This window comes from Pelophylax lessonae (genome assembly GCF_965119305.1).
Source record: "Pelophylax lessonae genome assembly, chromosome: 13".
Classification (NCBI taxonomy): domain Eukaryota; kingdom Metazoa; phylum Chordata; class Amphibia; order Anura; family Ranidae; genus Pelophylax; species Pelophylax lessonae.
Genome location: NC_138780.1, coordinates 194,226,761 through 194,243,568, shown reverse-complemented (window position 1 = coordinate 194,243,568; position 16,808 = coordinate 194,226,761). Strand labels below are relative to the sequence as shown.

The 16,808-nt window shown below is 45.6% G+C and overlaps 1 protein-coding gene across 1 annotated transcript in view; it reads right to left on the bottom strand.

Annotated features, from left to right (window-relative positions):
* Positions 1-12,331: 12,331 nt before the first annotated feature.
* The window catches only part of UBR7 (ubiquitin protein ligase E3 component n-recognin 7), a 30,569-nt gene continuing 26,092 nt past the window's right edge, over positions 12,332-16,808 (bottom strand). Inside the window, exon 11 of the mRNA XM_082275453.1 lies at positions 12,332-12,613. Coding sequence (XP_082131579.1) covers positions 12,521-12,613 — 93 coding nt within the window. The 3' untranslated portion in view covers positions 12,332-12,520. The remainder of the gene's footprint in view (positions 12,614-16,808) is intronic.

Here is a 16,808-nt window from a genome sequence, read left to right as displayed (position 1 = left end):
CAGTGCCCGCAAATCTCACTGCAATCCCTGCGTTCCGGGACTCCGGGAGAGTCTCATCAAATGACATCGATTTTCTCAGCCGGAATACTGTACAGTGCAGGCGACCGCAGCGCGGGGAAACGGAAACACAATCGGAGGCTCCCTGCATACGCAGGACATTGTGCTCCAGAGTGTTCCCTGGCTGTACAGAGATTCATGTGAGCAAAAAAAAAAAGCACAAAACATTCAAGTCTTTTACCAAAAAAAAACAAATATGTTAAATTAGCCGATCGACTTTACTGGTTTAGCCACTTCTGGACCAGAAGGATTTTCCCCCTTAATGACCAGACCATATTTTGCGATTCGGCACTGCGTTACTCTAACAGACAATTGCGCGGTCGTGCGATGCTGTATCCAAATAAAATTGACGTCCTTTTTTCCCCACAAATAGATCTTTCTTTTGGTGGTATTTGATCACCTGCACGATTTTTATTTTTTGCGCTATAAACAAAAAAAAGCGAAAATTCTGAAAAAAAAAAACTCAATATTTTTCACTTTCCGCTATATAACATTACCAAATAAAAAAAAAAAAAATAAAAAAAAATGTTTTCATAATTTTAGGCCAATTTGTTTTCTGCTACATATTTTTGGTAAAAAAAAAAAAAAAAAAAAATCGCAATAAGCGTATTTTGATTGGTTTGCGCAAACATTATCGCGTCTACTAACTACGGTAAAGATTTAGGTAATTTTTATTGTTTTTTTTTTTTTACTAGTAATGGCGGTGATCTGTGCTTTTTAGCGGGACTGCGACATTGCGGTGGACAGATCGGACCCCTAACTGACATTTTTGACACTTTTGGGGGGACCAGTGACATTACTACAGTAATCAGTGCTAAAAATATGCACTGTTACTGTAATAATGACACTGGCAGGGAAGGGGTTAACACAGTGGGTGATCAAAGGGTTAAATGTGTACCTAGGGGCGTGTTTCTAACCATATGGGGGCAGGGCTTGTGAAATGATCACAGAGACCTGTGATCCTATATAGAAGGATCACAGGCGCTCTGTGATCATTCCAGGGAGAAGAACAGTCGGCTGTGTTTACAACAGCTGACCGTTCTTCTCTCTCAGCGAGGAGCGATCGCGGGTGTCAGGTGGAAAACTGAGCCACCTGCCCTGTGCATCGGGGTCCCCGCTGACTGGGGGCAGGAGCACTCGCCCCCTAGTTGCAGACGGGCAACCGACGTGTACCTACGTCGGTTCGCGCAGGAGCGGCTGCCTGCCGCAGTATAACTGCAGCGGGCGGTCGTTAAGCGGTTAATCGGTCTGTAATAAGAATTGCAACTTTAAGAGCAGGGGTGTCAAACTCTTATTTCATTGCGGGCAAAATCAGCATTATGGTTGCCCTCAAATGGGCAGCTTGTATCTGTAAGCAGGGCCGCTGATAGTGGGGGACCACCAGTCCTCATGTAGGGGGCCCGGGCACACAGGTGGGGCCCCAACAGCACGGGGAATCAGTGTAGTCAGTCAATTACAGAAGGAAGCCCAGTGCGGCTCTCTGCAGCAGCTGAAAACCAGTTTCTCCTGCTCCTGCCAGCTTTCAGCTGCTGCAGGGAGAGACACAGACACAGGGCATCATTCCTGTAATTGCTTCTCCGACACCGATCCCCTTCCATGTTCTGCCTGCTTCTGTTTTCTCCTCTCCCATCCTCGAGTGCCCCCCCCCCCTTTCACTGTTTGCTGCCAGAGCTTTTTTTTTTTTGCAGCCCCTGGTTCCTCTAGCAGCAAGGACTGAGAGACGGCAGCTACGGTAGAGACGAGCCGACAAGCACAGGAGTGGCTGTGGGAAAGAGTAGAAAGAGAACACTGTTTAAGACCCACCCACCACCCAGGGAAGGGGGTGTAGAAAACTGTGCATTCCGGAAGTTAAAAGAGCCTGTTGGTCAGGGCTGAGACTTGTAGGGGATTCCTCTTTAAGTCCCTCCCACCACCCAGGGAATAAAGTAAGGTGGTGCAGACAATTGTGCCCTCTGGGAGTGACAAGAGCCTGTTGGTCAGGGCTGAAACTTGTGGGGGATTCCTGTTTAAGTTCCCCCCCACAACCCAGGAAAGAGAGGAATTGGGTGCAGACAACTGTGACTTCTGGGAGTGACAAGAGCCTTTTGGTCAGAGCTGGAATTTGTGGGGGATTCCTGTGGAAGTCCCACCCACCACCCAGTGAACACAGAGGAAGGGGTTGTAGACAACTGTGCATTCTGTAAATGACAAGAGCCTGTTGGTCAGGGCTGAGACTTGTAGGGGATTCCTGTTGGTCCCACCCAGTACCCAGTGAACACAAAGGAAGGGAGTGTAGACAACTGTGCATCCTAGGAGTAACAACAGCCTGTTGGTCAGGGCTGAAATGTATGGGGGATTCCTGTTTTAGTTCCCCCCACAACCCAGGGAACAGAGGAAGGGGGTGTAGACAACTATGCCTTGTGTGAGTAACAAGAGTCTGTTGGTCAAGGCGGAGACTTGTGGGGGATTCCTGTGTAAGTTCCGCCCACCACCCAGTGAACACATAGGAAGGGGGTGTAGACAAGTGTGCATTCTGAGAGGAACAACAGCTTGTTGGTCAGGGCTGAGACTTGTGGGGGATTCCTGTGTAAGTCCCCTCCCAACACCCAGAAACCAGAGGAAGGGGGTATGGAAAACTGCATTCTGTGAGTGACAAGAGCCTGTTGGTCAGAGCTGGGACTTGTGGGGGATTCCTGTTTAAGTTCCTCCTACCACCCAGGCAATACAGAGGAAGGGGGTGTGGACAGTTGTGCCTTCTGGGAGTGACAAGAGCTTGAAGATCAGGGCTAAAACTTGTGGGGGGATGTAATCTCCAGACAGACTGAGCTTGTGTTTTGAAATGGCATTTGGACTCACTGGGGCTCGTGGAGAGTAGAAGAGAGGGCAGAACATTTTTTCACCAAATCTGGAGCGCAGAGAAGAGAAGTAGTGGACATCTCCTAGTACGTGAGGACACCACTGTTGCTGACTGGTGTAAGTGTCTAATCGTTGGAGAGGACGCCACTGACTTAGCTGAGCTACCAATGGAGAACAGTCATCATCCCAGGAGTTGGTAAAAGGCCACTGGCTAAACCCTACAGCACCCCCTTGAAGAGGAACAGTATTGTCCACTTAGGACACATGCAGACACCTATATCTGGGTTTCGAGGAACTCTATTTGAGTGCTTCAATGCTGGATTTGGGCCCACAACATACTGACCAGTAGGGAAAGGGTTTGACAAAAACTGCAAAACTATTACCTTAGCATTGCCCTTAGACAGAACATTCCTAAGTATAGGGTTTTAGGGGTGATTCTTTGTTCCAGTCTCTGTGCTCATTATCAACTGTATACTCTATTTTGCTACTATTATACATACTTGTTTGAGGGGTTATTTCCATTTCTCTGGTTATTAAAGTATTGTGTATATTCCTGGTATCCAACCTATGGCCCAGGGGTTGCATGGGGCACTATGGCACCTTTTGTGCAGCCCTTGAAGCCCTGCAGACACTAATCTGCATTTCCCTGCTGCCTTGTTATAGCAGTAATCTCTAGCAGACTCATGTAATGTTTCTTCAGTCTTCGTCTCCTGAAGAACATCCCCAGTCCCCCAACAACTCCTCATGTCCGCAGTCTTTGACCATCTCTTGTATCATGCCCACAGTCTTTGACCATACTGTATATTTTCCTGTGTCTACTGTCTTTGGCACTGAATTTTATGTGTGGTCCTTTGGTGATGTAAGGGGCCGCACTTGAGTCCCCCATAGGTGATGTCAGGGGCCGTACTTGAGGCCCCCATAGGTGATGTCAGGGGCCGTACTTGAGGCCCCCCATAGGTGATGTCAGGGGCCGCACTTGAGGCCCCCCATAAGTGATGTCAGGGGCTGCACTTGAGGCCCCCATACCATGAAAGTTGACCACCACTGGTATATATTGTTGCAATATCCCTTCTTCAACCAAGGTGCGTCAAAGTGCATGGTGCTGCTTACAGTCATGGTCTCTAGGAAGAGGTGACCCCAGAAAGCAGCGGCTCCCCAGGGGTAAATGCTAGTTTATTTGCCACACATGCTAAAATGTACATTTTTACATGAAAACATTTTCTGAAAGCAGAGGACCCATGGAATAACACTTTGCTACAATATTAGGATACATTGTTGTACAGTATTACTGAAACTATTTATCAGATATTGTCAGCAAGGTTAGGTTCACACTAGTGCAGCTGCGGATTTATCGGATTTTCAGTATGAATATGGAGCGAAACTTGGTTGCGTTTTTGATACCACTGAGTTTTTTGGTGGGGGAAGGAGACTGGATGCTGGTTAACTCCTTCCCGCCTTGTGTACACATATATGCAGCCTCACAGAAATGGGTCTTCTTCCGTGGGGCCCCATACATGCGTATGTGTTTGTCATAGGAGCCTGCTGCACCAAGAGCTCCAGGTCTCATACTATCAGCTGGGAACTGGAAAGCCTTGTTCCCGAACACCTGACCACTGTGATAGTCCTGATCAATGGTTTTCCATTGAAAGAAATAAAAGAAAACTTAACCTGCCACTGCTTATAGCCCCAACCAGCTATGCATCCCTTGACTCATTGGCAGCCCATTTATATTGTAGCATTGTTCTCCGCACAGCCACCATATTGTGCCACTCTATAACAGAAAGTACTAAAACTCATCTAATAGTAGTAAATTTGAATAGTATTAAAGAGTGTTTAACCCTTTGGAGTCTTTTTTTCTGACATGTTGCTTACTGGCTTATGCGGCTCTCGCTCAACAGCTACAACTTTACAAGTAGTCCCTCTGCATTGCACTGTTTGATCCCTATACCTGGGATGGGGGGTGGTCAGCAAGCCTAGACCGCAATCTACATGTTGCTGACCCCAGAATGTGGGGGGGGGGGTAGGTCTGCATGTTGCTGACCTCTGCTCTAGACTGACAAAAAAATAAATTACTTAAAGGGTATGTGTAGTAGGGATCAACCGATTATCGGCAAAGCCAATATATCCAGGGCCGATATGCACTCTCCAAAGTGGCCATTATTACCGATATTTCGGAAAGCGCTGTACTGGAGTGATGCCTGCAGCTAGAGGCAATACCCCGATACCGGCATCCATAGCCAACAGTCGGCTGTCTTGTAATGACAACCGATGCAGCTGAGAAGCCGCTCGGCTGTCATTACAGGGAGCGGGGGGACCAGTGACATTACCACAGTAATCAGTGCTAAAAATATGCAGTTACTGTAATAATGGCACTAGCAGGGAAGGGGTTAACACTGTGGGTGATCAAGGGGTTAAATGTGTATCTAGGGGCGTGTGGCTTGTGAATTGATCATAGAGACATGTGTTCCTATATAGAAGGATCACAGGAGCACTGTGATCATTCCAAAGAGAAGAACGGTCAGCTGTGTTTACAAAAGCTGACCGTTCTCTCTCAGCGGGGAACGGTGGCAATCGGAGCCACATGCCTCATGCATCGGAGTCTCCGCTGAGGAGCCAGCGCCGCGCGCCCCCTAGCCGCAGGCGCGCGACCTGCCGGCTCCTCAGGAGCGGCTGCCTGTCACAATATAACTGCGGCGGGCGGTCGGCAACCGGTTAAAGTGTATTAGACTGAACACCCAGCCTATAGCACCATGGCAGCAAAGGTGTCAGTGCGTTGCCTGGCCAATACAATCCATAGCACAAACAAATGGTTATTGCAGCAAGAAGCATTGGAAGACACCTTTGCTGCCATGGTGCTATGGGCTGGGTGTTCAGTGTGCCCCTAAGCCTTTAACCACTTTACCACCGGAGGATTTTGCTGTCTTACATCCAGGCCAATTTTTGCGATTCGGCACTATGCGACTTTAACTTACAATTGCGCGGTCGTGCGACGCCGTACCCAAACGAAATTTACGTCCTTTTTTTTCCACAAACAGAGCTTTCTTTTGGTGGTATTTGATCACCTGTGCGATTTTTACTTTTTGCGCTATAAGCAAAAAAAATGCGTTTATTTTGAAAAAATAATATTTTTAACTTTTTTTATATGAGATTCCCCAAAAAAAAAAATGTAAAAAATCAAAATGTTTTAAAATTTTTGGCCAATTTGTTTTCTGCTACCTATGTTTGGTAAAAAAAAAAAAAAAAATCACAATAAGCGTATTTTGATTGGTTTGCGCAAGTTATTGCGTTTACTAAGGGAAAGATTTCTGTAATTTTTGGTGTTTTTTTTTTTTTTAACTAGTAATGGCAGCGATCTGTGATTTTTTTTTTGCAGGACTGCGACATTGCGGCGGACAGATCGGACCCTTGACTGACATTTTTGACACGTTTGGGGGTACCAGTGACATTACTACAGTAATCAGTGCTATACATATGCACTGTTACTGTAAAAATTACACTGGCAGGGAAGGGGTTAATTTTATTAGATAGGGAGGGGTTAATGTATGCCTGGTGCTTACTAACGTGTGGGGGGAGGTGACTGAGTGACTCCTGCAATCTGTCACTTGGGAGATCCGCCCGCTCTGTTTACACAAGCGGGTGGATCTCCAAACTCTATTCCCCGACGATCGGGGAAGAGCAGCAGCGATCGCCACCGCTCCTCCCCTGGCCCGACTCCTGCTGTGACTGAAAACAGCGGGAGCGTGCCTCCGGCGGCGCGCGAGCGCCACCTACAGGGGGAGGAGTCCAGCGACATAGGTCTACTGGAGTCCAGCGACGTACGAACCACTTTGCCGCAGTACAGTCCCAGTGACTGGTCGGCAAGTGGTTAAGAAGGGGTGGGCTCCCTTCAGGTATATCTGTCCTACACCTGTCCTTTTAAATGCATGTGTTTCCATTGCTGGAGACTCACAGAATTTAGAGTTAGGACCACAGATAATGGGGTGCCTTGGCGCGGCCTGCAGCTTACGCATGTATTTGCAAATGTGTGCAACTAAACCCCTGTCTTTAATGCATACTGTTAGACAGGTCAGTTCGGTTGATCGGTAAGGAGAGCATGGAATCTTTGTGTCTTGTTATATGTGTTGCCCTTCCAATGCTCCTTGCTGCAGAGACCAGTAACCATTTGTTTGTTCTATGGAGTACATTGGCCAGGCAACACACTGACACCTTTGCTGCCATGGTGCTATAGGCTGGGTGTTCAGTGTGCCCCCGTGCCTTTAATAAGGGATGGGCTCCCTTCAGGTATATCTGTCCTACACCTGTCCATTAAATGCATGTGCTTCCATTGTTGGACACTCACAGAATTAAGCGTTAGGACCACAGATAACGGGGTGCCTTGTCGGGGGTCTGCGGCTTACGCATGTATTTGCAAATGTGTGCACCTAAACCCCTCTTTTTAATGCATACTGTTGAACAGGTCAATTTGGTTGGTCGGTAAGGAGAGCTTGGAATCTTTTTGTGTCTTGTTACTTTAAGATACCACCACAGACGAAAATGTTTTGAAACGACTTTATTGCAATGAGGTGTGTGAGGGGAAAAAAGTAGATGCAATGGATTAATGTCCCAATAATACAATAAAAGCATGGATTGTTGGATGGGGGGGGCTCTAACATCAGTTATTATAAGAATTATGCAGCAGGGGCCAAGCTGATACAGCCAGGCTGGTGGGGAGCTGCAAACACTTTCCTGTAAAGGAATGTCCCTAACACAAGGAGGAGCCCGATCTCTACAAGAGAGAAGACAGAGGTTTAGGGGGGGAAGAGAATCTCATTTCGCACCCTAAAAGAGAACAGGTGTAGGAGGGACCGGGCACTCGGGTATTTTAAAGGGTCATAAAACAGCATTAAAACAGGAACTAAAACATAATGCATTATTGTGTGGACAGATGGGAAAATAATGGGAGCCCTGCATTGTGATACAGTCTTCTTACTGCTTTTACAAACAGAACGGTAAAAGACGTAACAAAAACTGAACAGCCGCTATGTTAGAAGGAAATAGGGCCGGCACCCCAATTGCAGCAGGCAGAGCGCTGCCATATGGGGAGTCCAAACACATCGGTTATAGAAACCACTCATCACCGGGGAAAAGACAAGTCACTGCACACCAGCATGTCTTGGAGAACAAAGATGTTATAATAGAATACCCATGCGAGACACCTCTGATGGAAACGGATTTAATTCTAATAGTCTAAAATCACATACTAGCTCTTAGCCAAGGATGTAACCAAAGGATATGCAACACGGGCTTTTTTATTCTATCACTATCAAGACATGTAAAGGACATTGGCCCCTTGGGACCAGAACTGGTATGCAGCCATTGTATTCTATCACTACCAAGAAGAGTTAAGGCCAATTCCACCTTGAGGACCACCATGGGACCAGAACTGGTATGCAGTTATTTCATTCTATCAATACGAAGAAGAGTAAAGGCCAACTTGGGGACCACCATGGGACCAGAACTGGTATGCAGCCATTTTATTCCATCACTGCCAAGAAGCGTAAAAGCCAACTCCACCTTGAGGACCACAATGGGACCAGAACTGGTATGCAGTTATTTAATTCCATCAATACGAAGAAGAGTAAAGGCCAACTTCACCTTGAGGACCACCATGGGACCAGAACTAGTATGCAGCCATTTTATTCTATCACTACCTAGAAGAGTAAAGGCCAACTCCACCTTGAGGACCACCATGGGACCAGAACAGGTATGCAGCCATTTTATTCTATCACTACCTAGAAGAGTAAAGGCCAACTCCACCTTGAGGACCACCATGGGACCAGAACTGGTATGCAGTTATTTCATTCTATCAATACAAAGAAGAGTAAAGGCCAACTCCAACTTGGGGACCCCCATGGGACCAGAACTGGTATGCAGCCATTTTATTCTATCACTACCAAGAAGAGTAAAGGCCAACTCCACCTTGAGGACCACCATGGGACCAGAACTGGTATGCAGCCATTTTATTCTATCACTACCAAGAAGAGTAAAGGCCAACTCCACCTTGAGGATCAGAACTGGCTCAGAACGATGGCAGCTTCCCTCTGAGACTCATAAGCACAATGCTGTGAGAATAGACCTAGGCTATTGGCACTGATCTATAGTTAGAGCATGAGTGCATACTCAATAGCCCCCCAGGTAAATCAAGCAAGGTTTGCAAATAGAACACGTTTATTCCTTGCTCCTACAGTCCCCAACAAGCAGACTGATTCAATGACCTAACAGGTTTTTATCTTTTTGTCCTTTGAAAAAAATGGCCACCAGATCTGCATACTGGTGAAGCAATTAAGATGAAAACCCCAGAGTACACGCCTTTATAAAAAGATTTAACAATGGCACCCTCTATATTTTTATTATATCATGCTCCTTTACAGCAACAAAGTATGCTGAGCATTCCCCTAGCTGTAGAAGCACAGAGAGGGGGATGTTAGGGGTCCTATGGCACACAACAGAAATCTGTCCACTCTCTCCTCTTAAACTCCTTGACAGTACAATTACTTTCCATGTGATTTCCAGAACTGTAAGACGGGCTGGATGGGCAACATAGCTTTTTTTTAGATCATTATCAGTTATTCATACACTTCTGAACATCGGCAGTGATGGTGAACCTTGGCACCCCAGATGTTTTGGAACTACATTTCCCATGACGCTCAACTACACTGCAGAGTGCATGAGCATCATGGGAAATGTAGTTCCAAAACATCTGGGGTGCCAAGGTTCACCATCACTGGGCCGCTAAGGCAATGAAAGCTGAACTCCAGTATGAAAGTTATAAGGCTCCAGTTCCACCCTTGTCCAAGTTTGGGACTGTTAAATATACATTTGCCCTCTAATAACCCCTAATAATGCTTCAAAAGTCATGTGATATCACATGCACGGGAAGCAAGTCAGCAGCAGACTGTAAACCGCAAACCGGCATCACAGGAGAACAACTTGGAGAAACTTGACTCTCCCAATCAACATAGATTTTTTTTTAAATGCTCTAGCATTACTAAATAGATAAGAAAGTATATCGGGATTACTTGTTTAAAACTTTTTTTTTCCCCATTTCTTTAGTAACGTCCTGGTTTCTTGCTTAGGCAAATGAGGTCATATCCCAGGAGTCTTCAGGAGAGGAGGAGCTTTCTCAGCTAAGCACACTCTCCTGCATGCATACTCCAGCTAAGGGCAGGAAGAAAATGCTACATGAGTCATTTGCCCTTACTCAAGATGGCTGAGCCCAGAAATGCTAAGGGTTGTTTTTAAAAAGTGATTTCTCAGGATAAGCATGGAGACATGGATGGATGGGGAGTTTGAAGTTCCACTTTAATGGAATATTCAAAGCAAACTCCCAATCCACCCATGTCTCCATGCTTTCTTATCCTGAGAAATCACTTTTTAAAAACAACCCCTTAGCATTTCTGAGAGATAGGTGTTGGGCGCTTCTAACCAAAAAAAGGAGAAAAGGGGGAGGAATCCACCATAACGAAAGGGCACAGGGGATGTCCCCAAGTTCCTGATATGCACTGTCCAAATAGCCGGATACTAGGCAGCACTGGCGGTAAACTTCGGGAATTCCACTGGCAAAGATGAGAGGGAAAACAGGCGCCACAGCATTAAGCCAATAAGTTTTATTGCACACAATTACAATAGTCACTTACATTAAAGTAAGAGCCAGTCCATATACGAGCATCTGTCCCGCACTATCCGGCCGTCCACCAGCCCGGAAGGGACTTCATAGGAAGCTGGTCCGAGAAGCTGGTTTGGCCGGAAGCCGCAATGGAACGCAGGCTACCGGAAATGACGCAACGCGTTTCGGAGCAGACGCTTGAAGAAGGAGCCGAGTACGCATGCTCCGAAACGCGTTGCGTCATTTCCGGTAGCCTGCGTTCCATTGCGGCTTCCGGCCAAACCAGCTCCTCGGACCAGCTTCCTATGACGTCACTTCCGGGCTGGTGGACGGCCGGATAGTGCGGGACAGATGCTCGTATATGGACTGGCTCTTACTTTAATGTAAGTGACTATTGTAATTGTGTGCAATAAAACTTATTGGCTTAATACAGTGGCGCCTGTTTTCCCTCTCACCTTAGCATTTCTGGGCTCAGCCATCTTGAGTAAGGGCAAATGACTCATGTAGCATTTGCTTCCTGCCCTTAGCTGAAGTATGCATGCAGGAGAGTGTGCTTAGCTGAGAAAGCCCCTCCTCCTCTCCTGAAGACTCCTGGGATATGACTTAATTTGCCTAAGCAAGAAACCAGGAAGTAACAAAAAAAAAAAAAAAGTTTAAAACCAGTAAATATGATATACTTTCTGTTCTGTTTACTAATGCTTGCAGCATAAGGATTAAAAATAAAAAATAAACAGAACAGAAAGTATATCATATTTACTGGTTTATGCATGCATATTTCCTGCATGCATATTTAAGCTAAGGGCAGGAAGAAAATCCTACACGAGTCATTTGCCCTTACTCAAGATGGCTAAGCCCAGAAATTTCTAACGGGTTGTTTTTAAAAAGTGATTTCTCAGGATAAGAAAGCATGGAGACATGGATGGATGGATGGATGGATGGGGAGTTTGCTTTGAATATTCCATTAAAGTGGAGTTTCACTCACTCAGTCGACATTGATTATTTTTAATCCTTATGCTGCAAGCATTAGTAAACAGATCAGAAGTATATAATTTACTGGTTTTAAACTTATTTTTTGTTACTTCCTGTTTTCTTGCTTCGGCAAATGACGTCAAATCCCAGGAGTCTTCAGGAAAGGAGGAGGAGCTTTCTCAGCTAAGCACACTCTCCTGCATGCATACTTCAGCTAAGGGCAGGAAGAAAATGCTACACGAGTCATTTGCCCTTACTCAAGATGGCTATGGCCAGAAATGCTAGGGGGGGGGGTTGTTTTTTTAAAGTGATTTCTCAGGATAAGAAAGCATGGAGACATGGATGGATGGGAGGAGTTTGCATTAAATATTAAAAATGAATTAAATAGTGTTTTGAGTTTGTGGCGCTCAGATGCAGTTAGGATTCACTTTAAGGAGGGGGTATCCCAGTTAGGAAAACATAGAAGTTGGAGTTCAGCTTTAATTGCATCATTGAATCCCTTTTATCAAAGTCTGCATGTTGCTCATAGGATGCAGGATCCTCACATATAAAAAAAACTTCCTGCAGCAAATTATTCCATACTTCCTCTGGGGGACCCAAAGACGTTCTATTCCCAGGCATGGGGGCCCAAAGACGTTCTATTCCCAGGCATGGGGGCCCAAAGACGTTCTATTCCCAGGCATGGGGGCCCAGAATATTTAGAGAGCAGATTAGCAAAATAAAAAAAGAATTATGGAAATGTTCCCCTATTCTGATGAATGAGGCCCAGCAAACCTTCCAACCCAAAGACTGAATTGACAGAAAGGAACTTCATGACACTCAAGACTTCCAGGTAACTATGGGAATTTAGCTATCCTAGGCACCACTGGCAGAAGGAGAACCCTACCAGGTACCATAAACACATAAAAAAAATAAAAATAATAATGAACATGTTAATAAGGGGAGGTGGGGGTGACGAGAGTCTATTGAATAGTACAGGACTACAATCCAGGTTCGAGCTTCGGAATTCTGCAGCTAACTGCAATAATACTGCATGCCGTCCACCCGTCTCCGCTTCCTCGAGCGCAGATCCTCAAAGAACTTCTGAATGTCTTCGCTCTGTACAACCTGGGAAGATAAATAATAATTCCACTAAATAATAATTCCACTAAGAAACAACAGATCTGAACTCATCCAAGATTAAAAAGATTAAAAAAAAAAACACACACAACTTTAAAAAGGAAAAAACTGCTAATCTAAGGAACCATTTTTCCCGCTGTACAGTCCTTAACCACTTAAGCCCCGGAGGATTTTCCTGCTAAACGACCAGGGGGTATTTTGCGATTCGGCACTGCGTGACTTTAACGGACAATTGCGCAGTCGTGCGAAGCTGTATCTAAACAAATTTGGCGTCCTTTTTTTTCCCACAAACAGAGCTTTCTTTTGGTGGTATTTGATCACCTGTGTGATTTTTACTTTTTGCGCTATAAACAAAAAAAAGAGCGTACATTTTGCAAAAATAACAATATTTTTCACATTTTTTTATATGAAATTCCCCAAAAAAAAAAAGTAAAAATCAAAATTTTTTAACATTTTCGGCCAATTTGTTTTATGCTACCTATGTTTGGTAAAAAAAAAAAAAAATCGCAAAAAGCGTATTTTGATTGGTTTGCGCAAAAGTTATCGCGTTTACTAACAAAGGGAAAGATTTTTGTCATTTTTGGTGTTTTTTTTTTTTTTAACGTGTAATGGCGGCGATATGCGATTTTTTTTGCGGTACTGCGACATTGGGGCGGACAGATCGGACCCTTGACTGACATTTTTGACACTTTTGGGGTTACCAGTGACATTTCTACAGTAATCAGTGCTATATATATGCACTGTTACTGTAAAAATACACTGGTAGTGAAGGGGTTAACTTTATTTGGGAGGGAGGGGCTGTGTGTGTCCCTAGGGGCGTGCTTTCTACTGTGATTGGCTGTGGCTTGAGCTGTAAGGACACTGATCAACGGATCTACATACTAGATCCGAGTGATCAGTGTCTTTACAGCGAGGAGAATGACAGGTGGCTTGTTTACACAAGCTGCCTGACATTCTCCCTCTCCCCCGCCGATCGCCGAGTGACCGGCGGACATCGGGTCCGCTGGTCACACGCGCGGGGGGGGGGGGCCGTGACCGCGCGCCTCCGCGGGCGCGCGCGCGCTCCCCAGAGCCTCACAGGCGAGCGACGTAGACCTACGTCACTCTGCCTGTGAGGGGCCGACTGCCGCAGTAAATATACTGTGAGCAGTCGGCAAGCGGTTAAACCATTTCAGCACCAGGCCTTTTTCTGGCACTTTTACATGTAAAAATCAGTATTTTGCTAGAAAATTTGTTAGAACCCTCAAACATGTTTTTTTTTTTTTTTTTTTAAAAGCAGAGGCCCTAGAAAATAAACTGGTGGGTGTTGCAATTATTCTTTTTTTTATCTCAGTATTTGCGCAATGGTTTTTTTAAACACAAACATTTTTTTCCCCTAATTTTAATGCAAAACAAACAATACATGACCCAATTGTTTTGTAAAATATAAAGATGTTATGCCGAGTAGATACTAAACATGTCATGCTTCAAAATTTTGCACATCTTACAATATAAATTTTAATATCCATAGGTGATGCTTTAAAAGCCTTTACAGGTTACCACTTTATATTTAAAGAGGTCGTCTGTGATAGAATTACTGCCAATGATCTGATATTTGTGGATACCTCCCATGGTGTGGGCCAATCGCTGAATGTATAAGAAACTGATGCACGCGTTCACCTTTGTGCGTGAGCATGGGGAGATGTGGGCACTTTAATTTTATTTTTCTTAACTTTTTTAAAACTCACCTTCCCCTGCGATCCTCTGCCATCCTCCCCTGCTCTGTGTTTGGCCGATGCCGGCACTTGCCTTCCGGTTCCCTTCCCTGCGAGCGTTGCGACGCAGGGGGGGAGGAACCAGCGGCAATTTTAAAAGTGTAAAAACACCAAATGAGATAATAGAAAGCTGTGATCCTAACGGATTACACTGTATCATTCCATCTCACCACAGGATTTCACCTGGTGACTTTTCCAGTGCCCTGCCTGTGCTTTTCCAGTTCTTTGTGCCTGGAAAATAGAGAACGACCATGGCGTCCAAAAAGCATTCTTTGTGCAAAATCGCTTTTAGACAAACTGGAAAACAGCGACAGGGAAACGGAGTTACTTGAAGAACGGAGCAATGCGATTGGTGGGAAAATTGGTCATCAAGTACGGAAAGTGACGACAGCGACGATTCTGATGTCTCTTTCTGGCACATCGCTCCGTTGGAAATTCTGAAGAATCATTTGATATTCTTCTCAAATTCCACATCTATGTGCCAGAAAGACATCAGAATCGTCGCTGTCCTCACTCTCCGTAACTGATGACGAATTTTCCCACAGATCGCTATCGCTCAGTTCAACTAACTCTGTTTCGCGGTCGCTGTTTTCCAGTTTGTCTAAAATCGCTTTTGCGCAAAAAAACGCTTTTAGGACACCATGGTCGTTCTCTATTTTCCAGGCACAAAGAACTGGAAAAGCACAGGCAGGGCACTGGAAAAGTCACCAGGTGAAATCCTGTGGTGAAACGGCATGATACAATGTAATCCGTTAGGATCTCAGCTTTCTATCATCTCATTTGGTCTATTTGCATGTTTGAATTTGCTGCCGGTTCCACCCCCCCTGCGTCGCAACGCTCGCAGGGAAGGGAAACGGAAGGCAAGTACCGGCATCTGCAGAGCACAGAGCGGGGAGAGAGAGTGGGGAGGACAGCGGGGGGATCGCATGGGAAGGCGAGTGTGATTCTCGGGTAATCCCTAGTGTGGCTTTTGGTACTAAAAATTTACCCCGAGCCACACTCGGGAATACCGCCAGGCAGGTGAAAGCAACAGTGTAAAAAAAAAAAAGATTTACTATTATTGCTGCCTCAAGAAATGTAAACATCCTTGTGACAGGTACTCTTTATGGAGGGATCTGGGGTCAATAAGAACCCTATATCTCTCCTCTGCACTTAAAAGAATTCAAAACACCAAGATCGTAATTGTGATAGCTTTTTTTTTTTTCCTAAACGGGGCAGATGACATCCAGGTAAACCAGAAGTGATGCCATCGCTTTAGGGTTACCATGGCGGGAGGCGGATCAAAGCAGACTGGGAATGGGATGGGAAAGCCCGAGCAAGCTGAGGAAGGCAGAGGAGAACAGTTGGAGCTTACACAAGACTAAAGACTCATCTCATCTTTATCAGATAAGATGGAGTCACACGTTCCTCTACACCAGTGGTCCTCAACCCTGGTCCTCAGGGCCCACTAACAGGCCAGGTTTGCAAGATAACTGAAATCCATCCCAGGTGATATCATTTGCTGCTCAGTGATTGCAGTACTCTAGTCTGCATCTCCCCAAGGTAATACTTAAAATATGGCCTGTTAGTGGGCCCTGAGGACCGGAGTTGAGGACCACTGCTCTACACAATGAACAACCAAGTATTTTTGTGGTAGCTGAAAGAAGTGGCAGCAGAGTGCAGTCATTAAAGGGATTGTGAGACCTTCATTTTTTTCTCTTTCAAATAATAAACATGTTATACTTACCTGCTACGGGCAATGGTTTAGCACAGAGTGGCCCGAACCTCCTCCTCTGGGGTCCCCTTATGGCACTCCTGGCTCCTCCCCCTGTAGAGTGCCCCCATAGCAAATAGCTTCTTATGGTGGCACACCTGTGCGGCCAAAAATTGACTTCACAGACCAAGTTTGCTTCGATCCTCCAGAGGAGGGTTCGAAGGGCTTAGATCCCTTGTCAGTCAACCCTGAGGTACAACAAAAACAAAAACTTCTTATGGGCCGAGAAGGAGGGCCCACGTCTACGAAGAGCCCTTAGTAGCCTGCGGAATAAAGGTACTCTTTCCCCCCTGTGAGACCTTTAATGAAGTCATCCAGTGTAGCACCAAACAGGCAATCTCCTTGAAAGGGTAGATCAGTCGAGGCCCTTTTAGAAGTCTGGCCTGGGGACCAGCATTTGAGCGACACCAGGGCAATGGTAAATATTGGCCTCAGTGCCGAACCAGCCAAGGTGTAAATATTGCGGGTCACAGCTTCTGCCTTCCTGTCAGCCGGGTCCTTAAAAGCCAGGCACTCTTCAACCGGAATCATGGTTACCTTGTTTAATCTGGAAACCAGGGGGTCCACCACCGGTGGAACAGTCCACTTCTTAAGGGACTCCTCATAGGGGTATCGCCTAGCAAATTGCTAAGGGACCCCAAGGGGATGCTTTAGTCGTCCCCACTCTTTAGGGACA